At 47.5% G+C, this 23,664-nt stretch overlaps 1 protein-coding gene across 1 annotated transcript in view; it reads right to left on the bottom strand.

Annotated features, from left to right (window-relative positions):
* Nucleotides 1-23,664, bottom strand: part of SHANK2 (SH3 and multiple ankyrin repeat domains 2) — a 717,699-nt gene that overhangs the window by 571,862 nt on the left and 122,173 nt on the right. Inside the window, exons 9-10 of the mRNA XM_036763425.1 lie at nucleotides 20,212-20,328; nucleotides 8,979-9,056 (exon numbers count right to left, since the gene is read on the bottom strand). Coding sequence (XP_036619320.1) covers nucleotides 8,979-9,056; nucleotides 20,212-20,328 — 195 coding nt within the window. The remainder of the gene's footprint in view (nucleotides 1-8,978; nucleotides 9,057-20,211; nucleotides 20,329-23,664) is intronic.

Genomic DNA, 23,664 nt, shown 5'->3' on the forward strand with positions numbered 1-23,664 from the left:
GGAACAAGTTGCCTCTGGAGGTAGTGAGCTCCCCTCACTGGTGGTCTTCAAGCCGAGGCTGGATGAACATCTGCTAAGGATGTAGCCATTAGGGCTCATGAGTGGGACTAGATGACCCCAAACAAGATCTAGGCTCTATACCTGGAGGGAATCTTAGTGGGAAACCTCTCCTGACTCTTCTCTTCTAAATCTGAGATTTTCCAGTTGAATCTCACTCCCTCAATTTAGAGGAAGAGACTGAGGCCAGGGGAGGTCACGTGATTTGGTTCCAATGTTGCAGGCAGAACCAGGATTTGGAACTCAGGCCATCTGACTTTAAATCTTGAGCTCATTTTACCATGAGCAGAGGCAAAATGAAGTCGAAGCTGGGAAATTTTCGCAGTTATTTGACATCTGATGAATTTCCACTTCCCTCTAGGGGCCACTAGGGGGCACCATAGTGCAGGGCACTGAGGCTGGAGTCCTGAGCTCCTACTGATGGCTTCACACACTTCCTAGCTGGGTGACCCTGGACAAGTCACTGAAAACCCCTCTGAGCCTCCTGCAAGGACTCGACGACCTTCAAGGTTCTTCTTTGCTCCATCTGAGCTGAGGAGTTTTAAAATCCTCCTGGTGGATTTGCAAAAGTATTTCGAAAAAATGACTTGTGTAAATGAGTCTAAAAAGCCAGGAATCACTCCCTCAGCCTAGTGTCTCTACATTTAATTAGTCAGAGCAAGGATTTAACTTACTGCATGTGTGCACATATACATCTACTACGTGCAAGTACAGAAAAGTGAAGTCTGCCTTTTCTTCTAGGGGTAAAATCCAATTTCAAAGCAGCCCCAAAGGCAGAGCTTTAAAGACCCCTCCAGGGGTCAATTAGTATATGCAAATGTTTATCTAAGCAGCTGCCGGCACAAACAACTCTTTGAATAATGCATGTGGAAATTCTGCTGAGGCCCACCAAGAATGCTGGGGCCTCCCCAAGGCTGCCTCCTGAAGTCAGCTCAGGCTCCTGAGTGAACCAGGAGTCCAAGGCCCCAGGCAGATGGGAGTGGAGCACTGAGCTGGAAACCCAGCCCACCCTGGGCACTTGGCTTCACTAGGCTGTAAAACCAGAGGGCTGGATTCACATGACTTCTAGGGCATCTCCTCATCATTTCTTCTCCAGGGTAAGCACCTCTTGGTTGTTGTTCAATCTTTTCATTCCTGTCTGACTCTTCATGACCCCATTTGGGGTTTTCTTGTCAAAGATACTAGAGCAGTTCGCCATTTTCTTCTCCAATTCATTTTACAGATGAGGAAACTGAGGCAAACAGGTTTAAGTGAATTGCCCAGGATCACACAGCCAATTAGTGTTTGAGGCTAGATTTGAACTCAGGTCTTCCTGACTCCAGGGCTGGTGTCCCAACCCCTATACCATCTAGCTGCTCCTTAAGTATCCCTAGTTTCTCCAGTTGGTCTTCATAGGGCACAAAGTCAAGGCCCTTTGTCCTAATGGTTACCCTTCCCAGGATGCTTTCTGGTTTGCCAATGTCCTTTTAAACTGTAAGAACAATGCAGATGTTATCTCATTTAATCCTTGCAATAGGTCCTGGAAGGCAGATGCTATTGTGATGTCCATTTGACAAATGAGGGAGCAAAGGCTCAGAGACCACCATAAAGCTAGCAAGCAACTGAGGCAGCATTTAAAAACCTCCCTGGCTGCCCCCAAAGTCTTTGCTGCTAAGTCCACCACTGACTCCACAGGGAATCTGATGCGGACTGTCTGCCATACAGGTTTGGTTTAAAGTGTCCTAGCAGCAGTTCTGCCCACCACACCATGTGGAGGAGAACCTGTGTTTCCCACTTTAATGCTGCCGATAGATTATTTCTGGTTCGCTGATTCATACCATGGTCAGGGCCAGCCTCAGGGTCAGGAAGACCAAGATACAAATCCTACTTTGGTCAAAGGCTGGCTGCTTCAGCCCGGAGACCACAAATCCTGGTTCTGCCACTCAGGTCTCAGTTTCCTTACCTGCTAAATGCAAGGGTTTAACTGGATAACCTCTAAGATCACTCCTTTCCAGCACTCAATCAGTTTTTATAACCCTTTAAGACTCGCAGTGAGGAGAACACAGAGGCTTTAACCAAAGGATCCCCATTGTCTTCCCCCCCTTTCTCTATCTTCTTCTTTTGACATCTGTGTCCTCTACCATCCTGCAGTTCCCTGGCCTTATCCTTCAGAGCCCATCCTGGTTTTGGGGAGAGCACCAGCCCCAGCTAGATCCAGGAAAAGCCTTTACACACACAGGCCTACGGGGAAGGCAGAGACATCATCTTCATTCAGCTTGGCATGCATCTCCAGGGAGCCCAGAAGAAATGCCAGGGTGAACCTGGAGAATGTAGGTCTTAAAATAGAACATTTCCCCAACTTCCAGGTAGGAACCAGGAGCCTGAAGAGCCAGAAAGAAAATTCTTCCTGACGACCAAGCCCAGACAGGCCTGGTGGGTAGAACAAAGGGTGGGTCCCAGGGCCAGCTCACACCCTCCCTGTGTTAGCATCACCACTATACCAGAGTCTTGCCAAATGATCCCACCAGTTCTGTAGCTGCCCCCAGGGTGGGCTGCTGGAAGGCTCTACGTAGAAATAGGAACTCTTCTGATGAGCCAGAAGGGGACAAGGGAGGGGCTGCCAGGAAGCTGCTCCCAGCACCTTTCTGAGCTTGGGGAAGAGTGTGTATCTGGCTGCTGCAGAATTCTCTCCATCTTCCACCCTTGGTTGGTCTGAAAACCAAGTGTGTGCTGAGATGGAGGCCAGGGAGGCAGAAGGGAGAGAGCTCTGGACAGCAAATGTTCTTCTTAAACCTCCAAGCTACCCAGTACACAGCTGGCATGGATCCAACCCTGGATCTGCTGTCTGCTCCTACTGGGCTGAGAGCTCTTCAAGCACAGGAATCATGCCTGGCATCATGCCTGGCACATAAAAAGAACCTAACATGACCGACTGGCCTGAATGCAAATCCTGCCATATGTTGTGACTATAGGCTTCAGTTTGCTCATCTGCCAAATGGATAGATTTACCTCCCAAGATTTCTGAAAGCCCTTCCCAAACAATAAGCTGCATGGTCATGGAATTCCTTATTGTCTGCAGATGTCCCCAGTCTTCAGGGATGAAGAAGCCAAGCTGAGTTGAGCCTTGGCCATCTCTCTGCCTGCCCATCATAGAGCACCACAGTCCCACATTCAGGCATTGGGGGCTCCCCCTACCCTCCTTTCCAAGGGAGCATGTTGAGGCCTCCAGAAGTCCAGATGGGTAAGATGGCGCCACCAACCACTCTTTCTGCCCATTCACCTTTAAGTGATTCATTTCACAGAGTGGGGGGCAGACAATTATGAATGAAAAATGAAATCAGGGGCTGCTTTGCAGGCTTGCCTCCACGATGGGAATCTGGGCTATTTGGAATGATAACTCATAGCACAGCAGAGAGGGGTGGCCTGGAACCAGCTCCCAGGCATGTGTGGTAGTTATTATAGGTGCACAGTCAGCCCCGGTGCCCTTCTGCTGAGAGCATGAATAATGTTTCAGGGTGCAAAATGCTATTAATTCAAGGTATTTTGCATAATTCCCTTACAGTACTATCAGCAGCATCTAATTGCATGTTGTTAGCAGAATAGAGACAGATGGTAGGGCCTGAATTCCTGTGCAGCTCCTGGATAGCAAGGGTATTGCAAACTTTCTGTGTCTCACCCCTGTCTGGAGTGGGGCCAGCCCTGGGACAGAGATCAGGTAGGAATGGCCACCAGCAAGGCACTGGAATCTGTATAGCAGGAGGGGATGCCTTGGCACCAGTTAAATGCAGCTACACTGAAGCACCTACTATGTGTGGGTTCTGGAGATCCAGATCCAGGCCAAAACCCAAACTGAATAGTAATAATGAAAACACCAGGCCATCCCGCAAAGAACTTCTGTTCTTCCTGAGGAAAATAGCATCTACACAGCCAAATAAATATCACATACATACAAAGGAAAGACAAGTACAGGAGTGGAGATGAAAGGGAACCAGGAGAGGCCTCGCAGAAAGGGGCAAACTTGAGCTAAGCCTTGAAGCAAGCAAGGGCTTCCAAGAGGCGGAGGTAAGGAGGGAGGGCATCCCTGGCAGGGGGCACAACCTGTGCAATGGAAAAGGAAGAGAAAGTATTCCCTTCAGGGCATAGAAGCAAGAAGGGCACTTTGACTGGAGGACCAAGTGCAGGCATGGTAGTCACTGATCATAGACCTAGGCTGGAGCCAAACTGGGAAGGGCCTTAAATGCTAAGCAGAGGAAGCCACATGGGGTCCCAGAGGGAAGAAGGTACCACTTACTCTTCACAGCAGATAGCACATTGGGAAAATCCCTTTGGCAGCTGGGTGGAGACTGGGCCAAAAGGCAGGAAGACTAACCAGAAGAGGTTGTCTCGCTCTTTACAGCACCATGGACCATAGCATGCCAATGCTGGCCATGGGTTTTCTTGGAAAAGGTAAGATCCACTGAGCCACCTAGAAGCCTCCTGGAAAGGACTGTAACAGGCAAGAGGGGATAATGGCCTGAATGAAGGTGACTGTTGGGTGTGTGGAGAGGAGGAGATGCAGATAAGAGATAAGGAGGGAAGTGGAGGGTGATTCTACATGACTTGCTATCGTCATTTGGTCATTCACTTCCTGACATCATGGACCACGGCATGCCAGCCTCCTCCATCCTCCATCGTCTCTCAAAGTCTATCCAAGCTCATGTTTGTTGTTTCCATGACACTCTCTACCCATTTCATCTTCTGCCATTCCTTCTCCTTTTGCCTTCAGCCTTTCCCAACATCCAGATCTTTTCCAATGAGTCCTATATTCTCATTATGTGGCCAAAGTATTTAAGGTTCAGCTTCAGTATTTCTCCTTCCAGTGACTAGCCTGAATTAATTTCTTTAAATATTGACTGTTTGACCTCCTTACTATCCAAGGGACTCTCCAAAGTCTTCCCCAGCACCACAATTTGAAAGCATCGATTCTGTGGTGCTCAGCTTTCCTTATAGTCCAACTCTCACAGCCATACACTACTACTGGAAAAAACCATAACTTTGACTCTATGGACCTTTGTCAGCAAAGTGGTGTTTCTGCTTTTTAGTTTGTTGTCCAGATTTGCCAGAGCTTTCCCTCCAAGGAGCAAGTGTCTTTTAATGTCATGGCAGCAGGCTCTGTCTATAGTGATCTTTGAGCCCAAGAATAGAAAACCTGACATTGATTCCATCTCTTCTCTATTTGCCAAGATCTTAGTGGGGCTTTTTGATGATAAGCTCCAAACCAGCTTTTGCACTCTCCTCTTTACTCCTCTCCTCACCAAAAGTCTTCTTAATTTGTCTTCATTTTCTGCCATTAGAGTGGTATTGTTTGCATATCGGAGATTTTCGATATTTTGGCTTTTGATTCAGCCAGCCTGCCATTTTGCATGATGTACGCTATCTAAAAGTTAAGTAAAGTGACAATATATAGGTTGTTATTTTCCTTTTCCACTCTTAAACCTATCAGTTATTCCATGTTTGGTTCTATTGCTTCTTGGCCTACATACAGATTTTTCAGGAGATGAGGAAGATGATCTGGTCCTCCCATCTCTTTGAGGATGTGCCACATTTTGTTGTGATCTGTATAGTCAAAGGCTTTAGTGTCGTCAATGAAGCAGAAATGAACATTTCTCTGGAACTCTCCTGCTTTCTCCATAATCCACTGAATGTTGGCAGTTTGGTCTCTAATTCCTCTGCCTCTTCAAAAACCAGACTGCTTTTCTGGTAATTCTTGGTTCACATACTGCTGAGGCCTATCTGGAAGAATCTCAAGCCTAATCTTGCTGGCCTATGAAATGAGCATAATTATTTGGAATTTGAACATTTGTTGGCATTTCCCTTCTTTAGGCTTGGGATACAAATGGATCTTTTCCAATCCAATGGCCATATTTACTGATATTTTGAGCATAGCATTTAATACCATCATCTTTTAGGATTTTAGATAGTTCAGCTGGAATTCCATCACCCACTAACCTTCTTGTTAGCCATACTTCCTAGGCCTGCTTGACTTCATTCTCCAGGATGTCTGGCCCTAGATCAGTAGCCACGCCATCACAGTTATTGGTGATGTTCAGCTATTTCTTGTATGGTTCTTGTATTTATTCTTGGCACCTCTTCTTAATGTCTTCTGCTTCTGTTTTTTCCCTACTATTTTAGTCATTAATCATGCCCATTTGTGCATGAAATATTTGCTTGATAGCTCTAATTTTCTCAAAGAGATCTTGTCTTCCCCATTATTTTATTTTCTCCTATTTCTTTATATTGCTCATTTAAGAAAACCTCCTTATCTTTCTTTGCTATTCTCTGGAATTCTTCATTCAGTTGGGTAGATCTTTCCTTTTGTCCTTCTGTGCTCAACTAAAAGTAAAGCCTCATCAGATGCCACTTTGCTTTCTTCTTGTTCTTTTTCTTTGAAATGTGTTGTTGATGGTGATGATGCCCCCTGCACAGGATTGCAAACCTCTGTCCATAGTTCTTCAGGCACTCTACCAGATCTGATCCATTAAATCTATTCATCGCCTCCACTTCACATTCACAAAGCATGTTATTTAGGTGATACCTCTATGGTCCGATGGTTTTCCCGATTTTTCAACTTAAGTCTGAATTTTGGCATAAGATCCATAGTCTGATCCATAGTCAGCTTCAGGTCTTGTTTCAACTGACTGTGTAGAGCTACATCGTAAATCCTGATTGAACTGAGCTACTCTCAGTTCCCCAAAGAATCTTATACTTTTAAACCAGCTCCATAGGAAAGCATAGATAATCTTCCTCATGCACCCATTGATAGCTAAGACAGGAGGTTAAGAAGGAGGTCAGGGTTGGAGTAAGAGATCTGACAATCATCAGCATAGAGATGGTAATTAAATCCATGGAAGCTGAAGAGATCACTAAGTGAGGAGAAGGAAAGAGGGTCCAGGACAGAGCCCTGAGGGACTTCTATGGTTAGACAGTATGATCTGGAGGAGGATCCAGCAAAGGAGATTGAGAAGTGACCAGATAGGTACAAGGAGAACTGGAAGTGGGGGGGGGGGTAGGTGGGAGAGAGGAAAGAGGGAGGGAAGGGGAGAAAGGGAGGGAGGGAGGGGGAGAGAGAGAGAGAGAGAGAGAGAGAGAGAGAGAGAGAGAGAGAGAGAGAGAGAGAGAGCGCACCAGCGCATGAGCAGAGAAATTAAAAAAGGAAAAAACAATGCCTGCCCTCAAGGAGCTGACATTCTAATGGAGTTTCTTTTCTTTTTAATGGTAGCAGCTTTTTCAACCTAAGCCTGCTTGCTTTCAGGGAAGAAAATGTCAATCTATCATTACAATGAATAAGCACTTTTGATAAAATGATCAAACATGAAGTGATTAAATAGTAACATTTGGAAACTCAAAGCCATTTCTAAAAGAAAACTGTTAGTCACACAATTTAGAAAGCTATCTAACTCAATTTGCAAGTAAAAAACCTGAACTGGAGGGGAAAACCAGATCCCAGTCTTTGCCAGGATGGTCCTGGTTTCAGCATGTCAAGGGACCACAGAAGAAGGTGGTGTTTGACAAGGAGACCGCAATGCCTCATCACAGAGACCAAGCACCAAGGCGGGTGACATCAGGTGGATGTTTGGCCAAAGCAAGCCTCTACCTCGGAGGTCTAACCTAACTCAGAAAGCCAGGTTTGGACCTCCCAAAATGTGTACAGCAGCGGCACGTGCTGTGATGGCAAAGACCAAGAAGCCAAATGGGCATGTGCCAATGGAGAGACAGCTAGATGCAGGGAAGGATGGGAAAACAATAATCTCTTATTGTGCTCTAAGCAATACAGAGATGAAGAAGGCTGAGAAACATGGGAAGACTCTTAAGAACTGATACAGAGCAAAGGAAGCAGAACCAGGGGAAGCAATAGCCGTGAGTTCCATAAGACAAATGGAAGCAACACTGACAGATAGCTGAAGTCTGATTAACGTAATGAACAACCTGAGATCCTAAGGATGGGTCTCAGAAACATGAACCAAATTTTCCTTTCCCTCAGGAAAGAGGTGGGGGACAAAAGGTGCTAGATGGTATGGACAGCGTTAAGTTGGGGCATTTTGCCAACAAGTTTTTGCTCAATTGTTTTGTTGTAAAAGGGAAGGCTGAAAGGGGAGCGGAAGGTTTTATCAGGGAATGACACAAAAGCAACAATAAAACAATTTTTAAAAATCTACCTGGCCCCACCAAGTGTATTAGTATTTGAATGAGGGCAGATGAAGGCAGTGAGTGGAAAAGTTTCTAGGCCTGAAGTCAGGGAACCCTGGGTTCAAATTCCATCTCAGATGCTCACTAGCTGCGTGATCGTGATAAAGTCAAGTAATCTCTCCCTGCCTGTTTGCAAATCTATAAAATGGGAATAGTTACAGTACTATAGCACAGGGTTGTAAAGATCAAAGAAGCCAACACATCTAAGAATCTTTGTAAATCTCAAGTGTTAGCTATCAGATTATTATTTTCATAATTATTAACAAATACCTAGACTGGTATTATCTGGCACTTTAAGGTTTACGAGGTGCTTTACATACATTAACTCATTTGATACTCACAACATCCCTATTGCATCCATTGCACAGAAGGGGAAACTGAGGCAGAGAATGATTAAGTGGCTTGCTCAGGACCATAGAGTCTTCCTTCTGCTCAGAAGGCAGGGGCCTAGGCAGCATGCTTGAGCAGCTGCCAAAGTGACTTTCTCTGAATCTTTATTGCTTCTGCAAAGCCGTGCTCTGGGATGCACCGAAGGCAAGCTGAATGGGAACATCGCCCAGGCTGCCTGGCCTGAGGGGACAGAGGGTGGTGCACATAGGCCCAAGTGGAGCCTACTGGCAGCTGCCCCTTCTGACAACTGGCCGAGGTCTGACACAACAGTCAGGACTGGATGTGGATGCACGAGACCATGAGCCTCAGCCACGAGAGCTGCTCACCTGGAACGGCGTCTGGCTGTTGTAATTCTTCAATTCCTTGTCACCCCCACGGAACAACAAAACTCGAGCACAGCTATCCTGTGGAGGAAGAGGAGAAACATGCCCATCAGTGCTCATCTGCAAGGAGTCCTCCAACGGGCAGGGAGCCGCTGGCCCAGCTAAAGCAGGAAAATAATGGTAATAAAACAGGTAGCATTTGTATGGAATTGTAGGGCTTGTAAAGGCTTTTCCAAAGATCGTCTCACTGGATGCTCACAATTACTCTATGAGGTAGATACTTCTGATCTCCCCATTTTACAGAAGAGGAAACTGAGGCAGAGGGCATGGGACTTGCCCAGGGTCACATCTCTAGTCCGTATCTGAGGCTGGTTTTGAACTTCCCGACTTGAGGTCCCATTACTATACCCACTGGGCCACTCAGCTGCCAGAGAACGTAAAGGATACAAGCAGCCTTAGTTCCTAGACATTGCAGGCAGCACCAGCCAATGTTCCCCCAGGCTGGCCAGGGCTCCATTGTGGGCAGGGAATGTTTAAGCTTCCTAACTGTATGGAGTCACATCTGTGACGTCATCGATTTCAGTGTATCACACCAACGAGGGCATGGATCCAAAGCACAAGAGGAAAAATGCCATCTCCCATGCAAGTGTGACCAGAAAAGAAGCAAGGCTGCTCATGTAATGAGACCGTGGAAGGCTAATGAACTTAGGAACACCTCTGGCAAGCTGAGTAGACCCTCAGGAGCACGTGGACAAGAACCCCACAGGATGACACTGCAGGGAGGAGTAGAAGGAATAACCACACTGATGAAATCACAGTGCCCAGGCCATTGAACTTGGGGGCCAGAGGACCCCAATGCACCTCCACTACCACATGTGACCTTGAGCATGTTGCTTAAACTCCCCAGCCTCAGTTTCTCCATCTTTAAAATGAAGGGGATTAAATTAGATGTCTTCTGAGGTGCCTCCTAGGTCTATATCCAGGATACTTCAATTCAATTCAGCACCAGCACTTATTAAGTACTTATAATGTTCCCAACGCTCTTCTCTATAGAAGAATGGGTTTTGGGGTTGGGAGGGTAGGGGGTGGGGGAAGGTCATGAAATTAAATTTTTACTGTACTTTAAATAATGCTTACTCCCACCGTAAGGGAAGAAGGAGCCATCCAATCATACACACAGAGTCAGCACCACGCAGGGGGACAGCACCAATGTTTGAAACATGTTTTTTATCTGTGACTTCCTAGGGAAAATCTAAAGAGAGAATTCAGGGAAAACCACAGGGGGCCAATATGAATTTTCCAAAGACCTTCCCACCCTTCCATGATGCACATGGAGAGACTTGGGCACTTGTCAAACAAGAATGCCATGGGAGGGAGAGCACTGGAAATGCAGTTCGGAGAGCTGGGTCTGGATCTTTACAGACACTGTGGATTGCCAAGGTAAGGAACGGTGAAATTCTCTGATTGACTGATCCCCAACCTATCATTATCCCACTTCTCCCTCTGCCTTATATCCCCGAGCTCTGTTTTTCATAGAGGCCATGGCCTCCAGTCCCTCAGACCCTCACTGCTCTCCCAGGCCATCTCCCTTGCACTGGCTACACTCACCTCTTTTCCCCATCCTGACTCTTTGGTGAACCACTTAGCTTTGCACTGTCTTCTTCTTGTTCGTGCCTCTTGCCCCCTTATTCTATCACTGATACTGCCCTGACAAGCAGCCTTGGCTTACGCACATGCTGCTGAACAAAGATGGAGAAAATCTTGCCACTGTGCTGCGTAGGTCCACTCTTAATTTGTGTTACCCAACTGAGGCTAATAGCCAAGAGCTCCTTCCCCTCTTCTCCTCTCACTCAGGTGTGTTCTGCCTCCCTCTCCTCCTTCACCTATATCTCACGTGTAGAGGTGGCCTTCCACCTTACCAAGGCTCGCCCCTGTAATTAATCAAGTGGGACTGGCTGTGACACCCCGGGCTACGCGCTTAATCTCTTCCTCCACGATCAACCCATCACAGAGCATTTACTAAGTACGTGCAATGGGCTTAGCCATATTTTGAGCACTGAGGATAAAAAAACCTGCAGAAGGCCAGCTGCTCTGACCCCACAGGAACTTAGGGGGAGACGGCAGGCACCTAAAGCAGACCAGCCACGATGCCCACCCGACCAAACACCAGGCCAGGCCCCGCAGCAGCAGCTCAGGGGGAATCAGGAAACGTTTCATGGAGAAGGAAAGTCATGCTTCATGGGGTCTGGAGAATGGGTGTGATAATAAGACTTATCTCATGGCATTGTTGTGAGGGTCAAATCAGCCCAGTGTGTGAAATGCTTTGCAAAATTTAAAACCTTGCACAAATGTACACAATCACTATTAGGGTGGTCGTCATCATTGTCGTCGTCCTGGTCCTCACTGCTGCTTGCCTGGATCATTGCCAGAGCACGGAAGAGGGCCTCTTACCCCCTGGACCTCTCCACAGCTGCCAAAATCGCCAACTCAATGTGCAGGCCTGGCCGTGTCACTCCGTTGCTCAAAAGCCTTCACTGACTCCCATCTCCTTGAGGACAAAAGACCAATTTCTCTGCCCTGCATCGAGGGAGTTGTTTTCATCTTTGGGTCTCCAGTATGCCTCTGGGCCTCGCACACAGTATGTGTTTAAGAAATGCTATTGAAATTGAGTTGAAATGAATGGGGGGTTGATAGAGAACAGATATTTGACCCTGGAGAGTCCCTAAGCTTACCTCCCGCAGCACATAAGGGAGGGTCCATTCCTTCACTCATTTTGGAGCAAAAATAGCTCTCTTTGTCTCCAGGTTGATAGTTTTATTGGTGATGGTCGCTTTTATGTTTTTGGTTTTTTACTTTCTGGATTGAGATAACTGAGATTCCAACTGGTATTTAAGCCCCCAGGAGATTCCTGGACAGGACACTGGGCTGGGGGGCCAGGACTGGGCCCGCATGGCCATGTCTGTGCCTTAGACAGGCTCCTTTCCCCCTGGTTTGCTCATCCAGCTGTGTCAATGCAAACTTAAGATATTATCCCTAATTGGTGCTTCCTCTATGTAGAGTAAATGGTACTATCCCCACCCCCACCCCCCAGTCTCCTTAGCAACCTTGTTTCACTAAGGCTGAGAGATGAAGACAAACACACAGATTTATTAATCTATTTGCTTTACTGCCGATAGGCCTCCTCGACTGTGCATTTCTGATCACATCTACTGGGTTCAGATTTCCCTCTTGCTTTATTATGAATTCAGCTAATTAGGGATTTGAAAGGAAGCAGCAAATTGGCTGCCTACCTGTGCATCGATATACCTCTGGCAGCTCAAAATCAGCCCCAGATTTATTTTAGGGCTCTGTAATAAAGGGAGCTTTAAATATCAAAGGCTATCAGCCTGAGGCAGTTTGTCAGAAAAAATAAAAGAAGAAACCCAAGTTTGGGAGTAGAGGAAATCAAAGAAAAACATTATGGATGTCTCATGTCTTCATCATGCAGATTCTCTGAACAGTGACACAGAAGCTGAGCAGGGGGTGTGTGGTGGGACCCTGGCATTAATAACAGAGGCCAAGAATCATTCACGTGGGAAGCATATGCCAGTGCCCCAACTTGTGGGGTGGTACCCTGGCACTGTCAGCAGAGGCTAAGAATCAGCCAAGTGGGAGGCACATGCCAATGTCCCACAACCTGGTGACTAGATTCCACCCGTGTGGAAGCCTTGGTCCATGGTTCAGTTGCAGGGGGAGGAGTTAGAATGGGATCTTGCAGCATTTCCCTCCAAAGTTTCAACAGTCCTGAAAAACACAGCCTAGTCATTTCTCTTGCTAATTGAGAAGCTCTGGAGCATAGTTCCATACAGCCTGAATTGGAAAGACACGGGAGGTTCAAGGTCTGCTTCTGACACACATTAGCAGTGTGAGCATGGGGAAGCCAGATTACCTCTTAGGTACTGAGGCAATGCTCCAGGACCAAAGTCAGGCCAATATGATGTGGACTCACATCCAGCCTGGCTGCCCTCCTCTGTGCCCTCTCCTTGAGCTCACCACTGTCCTACAAGAATTATAGATTTACTCCCCAGATGAGGCATGATCAGGGCCAAGGATGCAGGGGCTCTCACCCCCTTTTTTCCTATTAGTTGAGCTTTTCCTAATGGTGCTTTGTTCGTTGATCACATCACCCTGCTGACCCACATTTTGCTTGTTCGTGGTTTGCCAGCTGCCCCCATCCTTTTCAGACAGCCTCTGCCCAGCTAGTCATCTCCAACCTCTACTTATGAAGCTGACTCTTTGAACCCAAGTATGATACCTTAGATTTATCCCTATGGCATTTTATCATACTGGATTCAGTTGCCATCCTTTGGGAGCATTATCTATCCTGCCCAGCTTTGTTTCATTTGACAATTGGACAAACTTGGCATCTATGGCCTTTTCCCAAGTCAATGACACAAATATTTGATGGCACTGGACCAAGTACAGATCCCTGGGGAATTCCACTGGAGACATCCTGCCAAAATGACATTGAGATATTCATGTCCACACTGGAATCCAGCCACCAGTCCTTCCACTGACTCTGACCCTCCAATGACTTAATAGACAGATGGTGGCATGAGTTGCTATGGGGTAGGCAAACTTGGGATGAGTTGTAGTGTACATGGATAGGTTGGTCCTTAGCTATCTCCCTGAGACTATACTTGAAGCCAGGAGCCTGGTGGGGTCTGCCAAAGATTCATTATTTGGGTCAAGCCTTTGAGAACTCTGGACCCTTTCCAGGCCATGGTGAGGTATTGGAAGAGGGAGGAAAGCAGTGGAGGATATGTGGAGGACAAATCCTACAAAGTACTGTCAGGTGGGATAGCTGAGCCACTGACAGTAATAGTGGAGAGATCCTCAAACCACAAGATGGGAGAGGCAGGCAGATTCAGTCCCCTTTTTCAAAAATGGAATGAGAATAAAGTTTGCAAATAATAGGCCCATGAGCTTGACTTGGATTCCTGGTGAAATTCTAGAGCTGATCATTCAAAGACTTGGTGGTAACCAATCAGAAAGGAAGCAATGACTACCAAGAGCCACCATGGCTTCATCAAGGACAACAGATCAGGCCACTCACCTTGTTTCCTTTCCTGACACAATTGGAAGAGGAGGTGAATGTTAAGCACTAAGTTTACCTAGATTTTTTGATGAGCCATCTCATAGGACTCCCGTGGAGAAGGCAACAATAAGCTATGGATTAGACCAGAATGCCCTCTGCTGGATTCAGATCTGGTCAGATAGCCAGATTCCAAGAGTAGTTGTCACTGGCTCAATGCCCACATGACAGAAGATCTCCAGAGAAGGACCCCAGGGATCTGCATTTGCCTCAGGCTGTTAAACTTTTTTCCATCAATGACTTTGATGAGGATATTGATGGCAAGCTTATCAACTCTGCAGATGACACAAAGCTGTGACAACACACTCTATGACAATCAGAATCCAAAAAGATCTTGGCAGTTGAGAGCACAGGACTGAACTAACCAGAGGAAATTCTGTAGGAATAAATGCGAAGCCTTGCCCTTGGGACCAAAAAAATCAACTTCACTAAGTATAAGATGGGGGAAGAGTGCAACAGTTGTTCTGATAAAGAGCTGAGGGTCTTGGTGCACCTCAAATTCAAAGTGAGCCAGCAGTATGATGTGGTAGACAAAAAGCCAATGTAAGCTCAGGGTGCATAAATAAAGAGGGGTCATGCTTTTCAGCAACAGGGAGGTGATAGGTCCACTGCACTTTGTTCTTGGCAAACCTCATTTGGAGGGCTGGGTTCAGGTCTGGACACCATGGTAGATGAAGGACCAGAGCAGCTAGTGTTTGGTCAGGACGATGAGGGGTCCTGGAGACCATGTCATATGAGGATCAATCAAACAGCACTTAAGTACCTACTACTGCCAGGTGCTATATTAAAGGAAAAATAGTCCCTGCCTGCCCACAAGGAGCTCACCATCTAACTGGAGAGATAACATGAAAGTACAAAGTAGATACAGACAGTGGGTCCACTGATGATTTGGGGCATGTTTAACTTGGAGGAGAAAATGTGTGGTGAGAGTGGGAAAGTGACAATAGTCGTCTTCAAGTACATGAAGGGACTGGACTTGTTGTTTGGTCCTAGAGGACAGAACCAGGAACAGAGGAGGAGAGGTGGGGGAGGTTATAAAGAGGCCAAATTAGATGTTAGGAAAGACTTCCTAAACATGTGAGCTGCTCCAAAGTGGAGTGGACTATAGTAGGACATGCACTTATTGAGAGAGTTCTATTGGGGAGTCCTGGACTCCTCACTCTTTCTCACTTTCCAAATTCAAATATTGTCAAAGCCTGTCGATTTCACTTTGATTTCACCTCTATAATGCCTCTTGTCAATGTCACCTCTACAGCATCTCTTGCTAATTTCACCTCTACAGCATTTCTTGCCAGTCACCTCTGCAGCATCTCTTGTCAATGTCACCTCTGCAGCATCTCTTGCCAATTTCACCTCTGCAGCATCTCTTGTCAATGTCACCTCTGCAGCCTCTCTTGCCAATGTCACCTCTTCAGCATCTCTTGCCAATTTCACCTCTGCAGCATCTCTTGCCAGTCACTTCTGCAGCATCTCTTGTCAATGTCACCTCTGCAGCATCTCTTGTCAATGTCACCTCTGCAGCATCTCTTGAACACACCCCCTTTCTCCTCTGATGCTGCACCCACCCTGGCACATATACTTATCACCACACACCTGGACTACTGCAATAGTTGCTAGAAAAGGTGGTCTGGCTGCCTTAAGTTTCTCCCCATTCCAGTACATCCTCCAAAGATTCAGCCACTAAAGTGATTTTCCTAAAGGACAGGTCCAATCATGTCTCCCCCACCCCCCTACTTCACAACTTCTCATGGCTTCCTGTGGCCTCCAGGAACAAATAGAAAATCCTTTGGTTGGCTTTTAAAGCCCTTTATGCCTTACCAATCTTCTTAAACCTTACAACCCTCTATGATGATGGTAATCAGGTGGTGGAGTGGATAGAGTGCTGGGCCTGGAGTCAAGAAGACTTTATCTTCCTTAGTTCAAATCCAGCCTCAGACACTAACCAGCTGTGTGACCCTGGGCAAATCACTTAAATCTGTTTCCTCTGATTTCCTCATCTTTAAAATGGGCTGAAGAAGGAAATGGCAAAAACCACTTTTGTACCTTTGCCAAGAAAACCTCAAATGGGGTCACAAAGAGTTGGACAGACTGAAACAACTGAACAACAAATAGTCTGGTGTCCCTGGGCAATTTACTATTTTTTGGTATCTTCATTTTATAGTTGATAAAACTGAGCCTGAGAGAGATAAAGTTATTTGCCCATAACCACACAGCTACTACTATGTTCCAGGCACAATACTAAACGTTGGGGATTCAAAGAAAGGCAAAAGACAGCCCCTACCCTCAAGAGCTTCCTGTCTAATGAGGGAGACAAGATGCAAACTATGTACAAATAAGCTATAGACAGGGTAAATCGGAAATAATTAATATAGGAAGGGCAGTAGAATTAAGAAAGATCTGGAAAGGCCTCCTGTAGAAGGAAGGAAGGAAGCCAGGAGGTAGAGATGAAGAAGGTGAACATTCCAGGCATCAGGGACAGTCAGTGAAAATTCCTGGAGCTTAGGGATAGATTCTTTTGTATGAGAAACAGCTAGGAAGCCAGTGGCACTGGATTAGAGAGTATGTGGTAGAGAGTGTAGCATCTAAGAAGACTGGAAAGGTAGGGGTGTGGGTGTGTGTGTGTGTGTGTGTGTGTCTGTGTGTTGGGGAGGGGGCAGTTATGAAGGGATTTAAATGCCAAATAAAGGGTTTTGTATTTGATTCTGGAGGTTATAGGGAGCCACCGGAGATTACTGAGCAGGTGTGTTATATGTGACATGGTCAGACCTGTGCTTTTTTTGACAGCTGATTGAAGGATGAACTAGAGTCTGGGTAACGCATCAGCGGCCAGATGGGGGCAGTGTCAGAGGCAGGATATGAATCCAAGTTTTCCTGATCCAAGGTTGAGCATTTGTTCCACTATCTGCTCTATGCTGCCTCCTCCAACCTGACCAAGAAGACAAGGTTTGGGGGAGGCTGTTATGCTACAGTGAATCACCAGTTCATTGGCTGAGAGTTGGGAAGGACCTTAGAAGGCCTTTACCTTATTTACAAAGGAGGGAACTGAAGCCCCAAGAGGGAAAGGTGCTTGTCCAGGGCTGCACAAGTAGCAATTATCCAGGATTCAAACCCAATGACTTCAAATCCCCACCTTTCTTACCATGTCTTCCTGGTTCTAGGTGTTGCTAACATGGTGTTCCAGAGTAGTAACAGACCACCCCAAGGTGAGCCTGACCAAACCCTGTTTAGAAGTGGCTTATCACATGAGACAGAAAGGCCTGCCATCCCAACAAGGGAGTCTCCTTTATAGCCATCAACATCCCTACTATCAGCATCACTAATAATGACTAACTCTCGTTGGCAGGACACTTAATTTGGGAAAGGGTTTTCTCATAATAGCAGGTTGTGGCGGGGATTGCAGCCATTACCATCCCATTTTCCAGATGAGGAAACTGAGAACTGGGAAGAAGTGACTTGACCAGGGTCACACAGCTTGTAAGTAGGACTAGAGCCTAGGATGCCCTGAACAGAATATCAGCCCCTTGAAGACAGGGGTTATTTCACTTTTGTCTGTGAGTTCCCAGTCTGTTGTAGTGCTTGGCACAAATAGGTGCCTAATAAATTGTTCAGTGCCCTCTCTCTTTTCTGCTCAAATAAACCCTTAGATCTGTGACCTCATCAGCCTAGGCATTCTCTCCCATGATGCAAGTTCCAGTCCTTTCTGGGTGACTTCTCAATCCATATTCTCCTATTAGCTTGCCCTATGGGATCCACTTAATGTGGTGGTGAAGCCTTCCTCCTAATTAAAGAGTGGAACAATCCCTTTGTCTCTTGAATCTAAAATATTTTCTGGGGACCCAGCTCATTGTGAGGCCAGTAAATATGAGGAATCTTGGGGAGGGCTCTGGGTAGTCTGTTCACAGTGACTTGGCGAGAGGACTCTCAGGGGTTCTGCCAGTGACCATCACTTCACCCATGGACTCTTATGATGGCCTTCTAACTGTCCTCCAAAGTCCAATCCCTCCTCCAAAGAGCCATCAAAGCGATTTTCCTAAAGCCCAGGTCTGACCATTTTATATCTCCTACTCAATCCACTCTTGTGGCTCCTTATTACCGTCAGGATCATTAAGTTGGTCTTTCTGGCCTTTAAAGGCCTGCCCTGGTCCTCCCTTTCCAGTCTTCTTGCATTTCATTCCCCTCCATTCAACTCTAGGATCCTCCAAAATGGTCTTCCTTGCTCTTCCTCACAAGCACTCCAATGACCAGCTTCATAAACTTTCACTGGCTGTCTCCAATGCCAAGGCTACTCTCCTTCCTCATGTCTACATCCTGGCTTCCTGAAAGTCTAAGCACAAACACCACCTTCTCCAGGAAGCTCTTCCTTGTTCCCTGCTACCAGCTCCTTCCCACAGGGATTGCCTGCCTTTTACACTGTTTTATGGAAGGGGAAGGGAATGTCCATCAGACATTGTAGGAGACGCTCAGTGGAATCCTGATGAATCTGGAGACCCAGCATTAGGTCATAGGGAAAGCCAAGGAGTCCAAGAGGAGAAACATCGCTTCACACCTTGTCCTGGAATCTGTCTATTGAGTCAAAAGGCTGAGACCATGTAGAGTAATGAACTGAGAATTCTCCAAATAGATTCCCAAATGTGATTTTTAACAATCCTTCCTTTCTAGGTAAAAATGAAATGGAAACACTGTAAAATCTCCCTCCCCCCCAACCTTAGTTCCTTCAGTGTTTAAAACACAAACTATCACCAAAATCCCCATTTTTTACGGTGCATAATATATACACTCTCTACCAGGGAAGATTAAGAATCTGCTTTGACTGGTTCCCCCCCTCCTGCAACTAAGGTAGTAATTAAGAGGCAGATGATTGAACAGATGTTTCCCTTGTTACAACCACGCCTTGTGATTTGTGTTTCTCTCCAGCAATGAGGCCCCATTACTGTATGCTCCAAAGCAATTTTCCAACTCAAACAGCTGGCCTTGTGTTTCATAACAGCTCTGAAGACAAGGCAGATTCAGTTCAAAGGATTCAGTCACTCTCCAGTCCTCAGGACCCAAGTGTAATGCTGTCACCTCCATGAAGCTTTCCCAGATTGCCCCCTGCCCAGCTCGAAGTGATCTCTGCCCCTCAGTGTGGAACCCAAAGTCCCACTGGTGGCTCCTCTCTTGAGCACAGGCTGCATGCCTCTCCTTCCCTATCTGATTCTAAACTCCCTGAGGGCAAGGTTGCCTCATTCATCTGTGTCTTGCTGGTAGTGTCCATTTCTGTAATGATGTCCTTCTGTAAGGACCCCACAAAGGGGGCTGCACAATAAATGATAGCAAATACAACCCTTAGCCTCTTGTCTAGGAATGCACCTTCAGTTGGTTGCTCAGGATTACTGAGACCACCAGAGTAGCCTCCTACCCCACCACCAAGACCGAAGCCATGGCACACACTGCCCAGATTGCCTTTATTCTGCTAGCCTCGGGGGACAACTTAGAAATGTGCTGCCCACATCTGGTCAACCACATCTGGCCAGCTGGTGACTCAGTCAGTCCACAGCATTCATTAAGTGCTTACTCTGTACCAAGCATTGTGCTAAGCTCTGAGCACATGAAGAAAGGCAAATTTCCTCCATCCCCAATGGAGGAGATGGCGTGCAGATAACTGGACAGGCTGTCACCAGAGGAAGTGGGATGTGATCTCAGAGGGCAAGAACTTGGAATGTTAGTTTCACCTGCTACTTGGACTGGAAAGTCCCCAAGGTGGACTTGACGTGGTGGATGCTGTATTGTGGCCTGCTCACACACCCACCACCTCTTCAAACTTCAGGGTCCAGAGACAGCACTATCCCCACACCTGATAATGCAGACTTCATCAGTATAAGGAGCTCCAGGGAGGGAATGCCTTCTCCCAATGTAGGGTGGCACATTCTGGGGCACTAAGAATTTCACAGGGTCACACAACTTTAATGTATCAGGGACTTGAACCCAGAACATGATCTATCCACTAGGCCACACTGCTGATGTTAAACAGTTGGATTTCTGTTTCAGGAAAAAGCTTATATGTATGTTGAATGAAAACCTGCCCACCCTCTTTCCCTGTCACTCCCTGTCTTGGCCCCTTACCTGATTATAAAGGGCACAGATGTGTAGGGCAGTGTTCCCAGAGGCATTCTGGGCTCCCATATCAGCTCCATAGAATAACAAGTGCTCAAGGTGGTGGACATGTCCATAGCGACAGGCCTGCAGGAGACAGAGGTCAGACACTTAGGAGGCAGTAACCTTTCAGACCCAGCCCCTTGCCCCACATGCTTGCTTCCTATGGCCATAAACCATGGGCCCTCCAAACACAGGAGCTAGGCCAGAAATAGCCCCCATGACTGCAGAAACTGCAGGAGAGACTGACGGCATCTCTTCCTTCAGTGTGGGAGCCACCATGACCCCCAGGGGCCAGAACCAGTTGCCAGTTTGGAGATAGACCCCTGCCTGCACCCTCTGCCCATTGAAGGGTCGGTCTAACTAAGCGATGAGAGTCTCATCACCAAGTGTAACCTTGGGTTATAAGCTTTTCAGCCATGACAACTCATGAAGACCAGGGAACGAGGGGCTGCAATCTACACTGGCAGAGGGTATGCTCACACCCACAAAATCAAGTATCTCCTGAAGCATTTATCATGCACCTTGTTCTATAGCATCCCCCCCGGGGGGGAGAACTAGGCAAAGGACAGACGGTGCAGAGATACAATTCAATCTCTACGTGAGGCACAATCACCAATGATGAATTTTAGCCCCACATGTGGCCTTGGTGGCCAGGGAGCTGCCCCTCACTGTGAGTCTGCAAGCAGATCATGAATTGTTAAGGATTTGTCAGCTCGGTTCCTGTTCAGATCTGCTTTGTATCAGATAGTCTCTAAGACTGTGTGAAAGGGACCCAAGGGGCTTGGCCCAGGCTTCTGAGTAAGCAGGGATCAAAGAAGCTGGGGGGCCATCCATGTTAAGTGTGCATCAGATATTGCCCCAAAGGCATCCTTGATGGACTGAGACACCCAGGATTTCTCAGGCACCTCCCCCCTGCAATGCACCCCACCATCTGAAGGGGAGGGGGATCCTAAAACTGCAACATGCCAAAAGTAGCCAGGGAGAGTCTTTTCTTCCAACACGATGAGGTAAGAGCTTCAAATCTTACTAGAACCTGGATGGAGGAGAGGAAGGCAGTGCTGGGCTAGGGAAGAAATGCAGTGTGTAACTAAGAGTGGAGCAAAAAGGGACCACTAGATGGCAGCAGAGCGGCCTGTTGGGCCTTTCCAAAGGGCATTCAGGTGCCGAGATAAAGATCAGAGAATGTGGGAATGTCAGAGATGGAGGGGACCGTGGAGATGGAGTTCAGAGATTAGGGTGGGAAAGATCCTCAAAGACCATCCAGCCCAAGCCCCCAACTTACAGACAAAGACACTGAGGCCCAGGGAAGCTGCATGAAGGGACCTCGAAGGCCACATTTTTCAGTTAAGGAAACTGAGGCAGCCAGGGTTAAAGAACTGCCCAGGGTCATTCAACCAGTAAGGGTCTGAGGCAGGATTTTAACTCAGGTCTTCCTGACCCTAAGTCCAGGACTTTGGACTCACCAGGCTCAGAACCCAGGCCTGACCTTGGAGGCTCCTGCCCTCCCCCAAGCCATCGGCGAGGCCACAGTTGTAACAACACAAGGCATCCAGCCTTACTGTGTGGCACCTTGGCTACCTGTCTCTTGTGTCCCCAGGGCTATGTGGTCTGTCCCCCCCTCCACAACTGATAGGGATCCCTGGATTTTACTGCTCAGGTTTGGTACCCGCCTGGGGTAAGGCAGGGTAGAGGCACCCAGAACTGTAGCCACAACTGAGAGGAAACATCCCTGGGCTTACAGCAGTCACCAGTGCCAGAGCTGGACAAGGGAGGCTCTAGAACAGCCCCTCCACAGAGGGCTAGCAGAGCCTCCTAAACTTCCTGACCTGGAGGTGATGCTCCAATGGCCACACCCTCACTAGGGGCTTCCTCAGCACCACATCCCGAGAAGATGGGGGAGCTGGTCTATGAGAAGACCTGCAGGCTTTCAGATGAGGGGACCTAATCAAAGGCTGTTTCTGGGCCTCCAAGGATGGGGAGCCAAGCACAAGAATTAGCAGTACGGGCAGGACACAAGTCTTCAAGGAAGATTAGGCTAACCTGGCACAGGAGAGAAAACTGAGCACTGGTTGCACTGAGCCGTCTGTCGAAGAGGAGGCCTTTGGGGAGGAGGTCTGGTGGGGCAGGGCCTGAATGACATTGGGGCCAACGCTCACACATATACACGTACACATCTACAAAACATTTGTGTGCACACATGTACACGCCTCCACACTGATCATCAGCTGAAACATCCTACAATCATAAGCCATGGCCAGAAAGCCTTTGGGCTGTGCTGGGCACGGTGATGGACCTGAAAAGCTGCCGGCTGTCAGGACTCAACCATGCTCCTAGTCTCTTTGGGGAGTCTGGGCACTGGATGGCAATAGTAGGCAGCAACAGAGTCACTTCTGCCAAGAGCCCAAGGTGGGGGTGGATGGGAACAAAGAGTCTTAAGTGTATTTTCTGTCCCTCTCCAAATTTCGGGGCAGTCTAGACACAGCCATTCCCCCATGGAAAAATGAAGCTGTTAAGATCCCAAACCAAGAGTTCTCAGAAGGCCACCAGGTGGCGCCAGAGTGCACTGAGCTCTGGGTCTGAGTCCAGAAGACCTCAATACAAACCTAGCATCTACTCATAAGTCCAGGGATCACTCCGGGGAGCTCATTTAACTCTGCCTCATCCTCCCCAGCTGTAACATGGAGATCACAACAGCATCTGCTTCCTGGAGTCCAAAGGCCAGCAGGGGCCACTCCCCATCTTTGGAAGCTGGACGTCTCAGCAGAATCCCCAAAGCTTGTGGTTGAAGGGACACCAGTGACTTGGCAACCTAGGCCAGCCCTGTGACGTCACTCCTGATAGGAGGCTCTGCCGGAGGACCTCCTGGGAGGAGACACTGAACCGAATCCTGACACTCAAGGCTCCATGTTCTTTTCTCTGGAGCCAAGACAAGGGGTCTAAATCATGCTCCATGATCTCGCAACCCTTTAATGCCTGGAGAACATTATTCTGCCATTTTCCAGGCTCAACAGCCCCCCCCTTCCTTTAACCAATCCTAAGATGTGGCCTCAAGCTTCTTCCCCATCCAGCTGCCCTCTTCTGGACACTGGCCATCTCCTCATGTCCTCCTTAAACATGGCACTTACCCCAGACTGGACACATACTCCCAGTGTGCAGAGCAGAGGACAGTGGGAGTCCCATGGGGCTCGCCCCTTCCTGGGCCTCCTGGACACTCTGACTCTCCTAAGCCAGCCCATGTTTGCATTAGTTTGTGCTGCTGGCTCCCACTGAGCTCGCTCCATCCACTTACTACTGCAGGCAGGTCCCTCAGGATCACAGACCAAGAGCTGGATGGTACTCGGGCTGCAAGCTCCTCCTTTTACAGAGGGGAACATTTCTGAGGCCCAAGGATGGCAAGGAACATGTAAACAACATTCAGAA

This window comes from Trichosurus vulpecula, chromosome 6 (assembly GCF_011100635.1).
Source record: "Trichosurus vulpecula isolate mTriVul1 chromosome 6, mTriVul1.pri, whole genome shotgun sequence".
Taxonomy (NCBI): Eukaryota; Metazoa; Chordata; class Mammalia; order Diprotodontia; family Phalangeridae; genus Trichosurus; species Trichosurus vulpecula.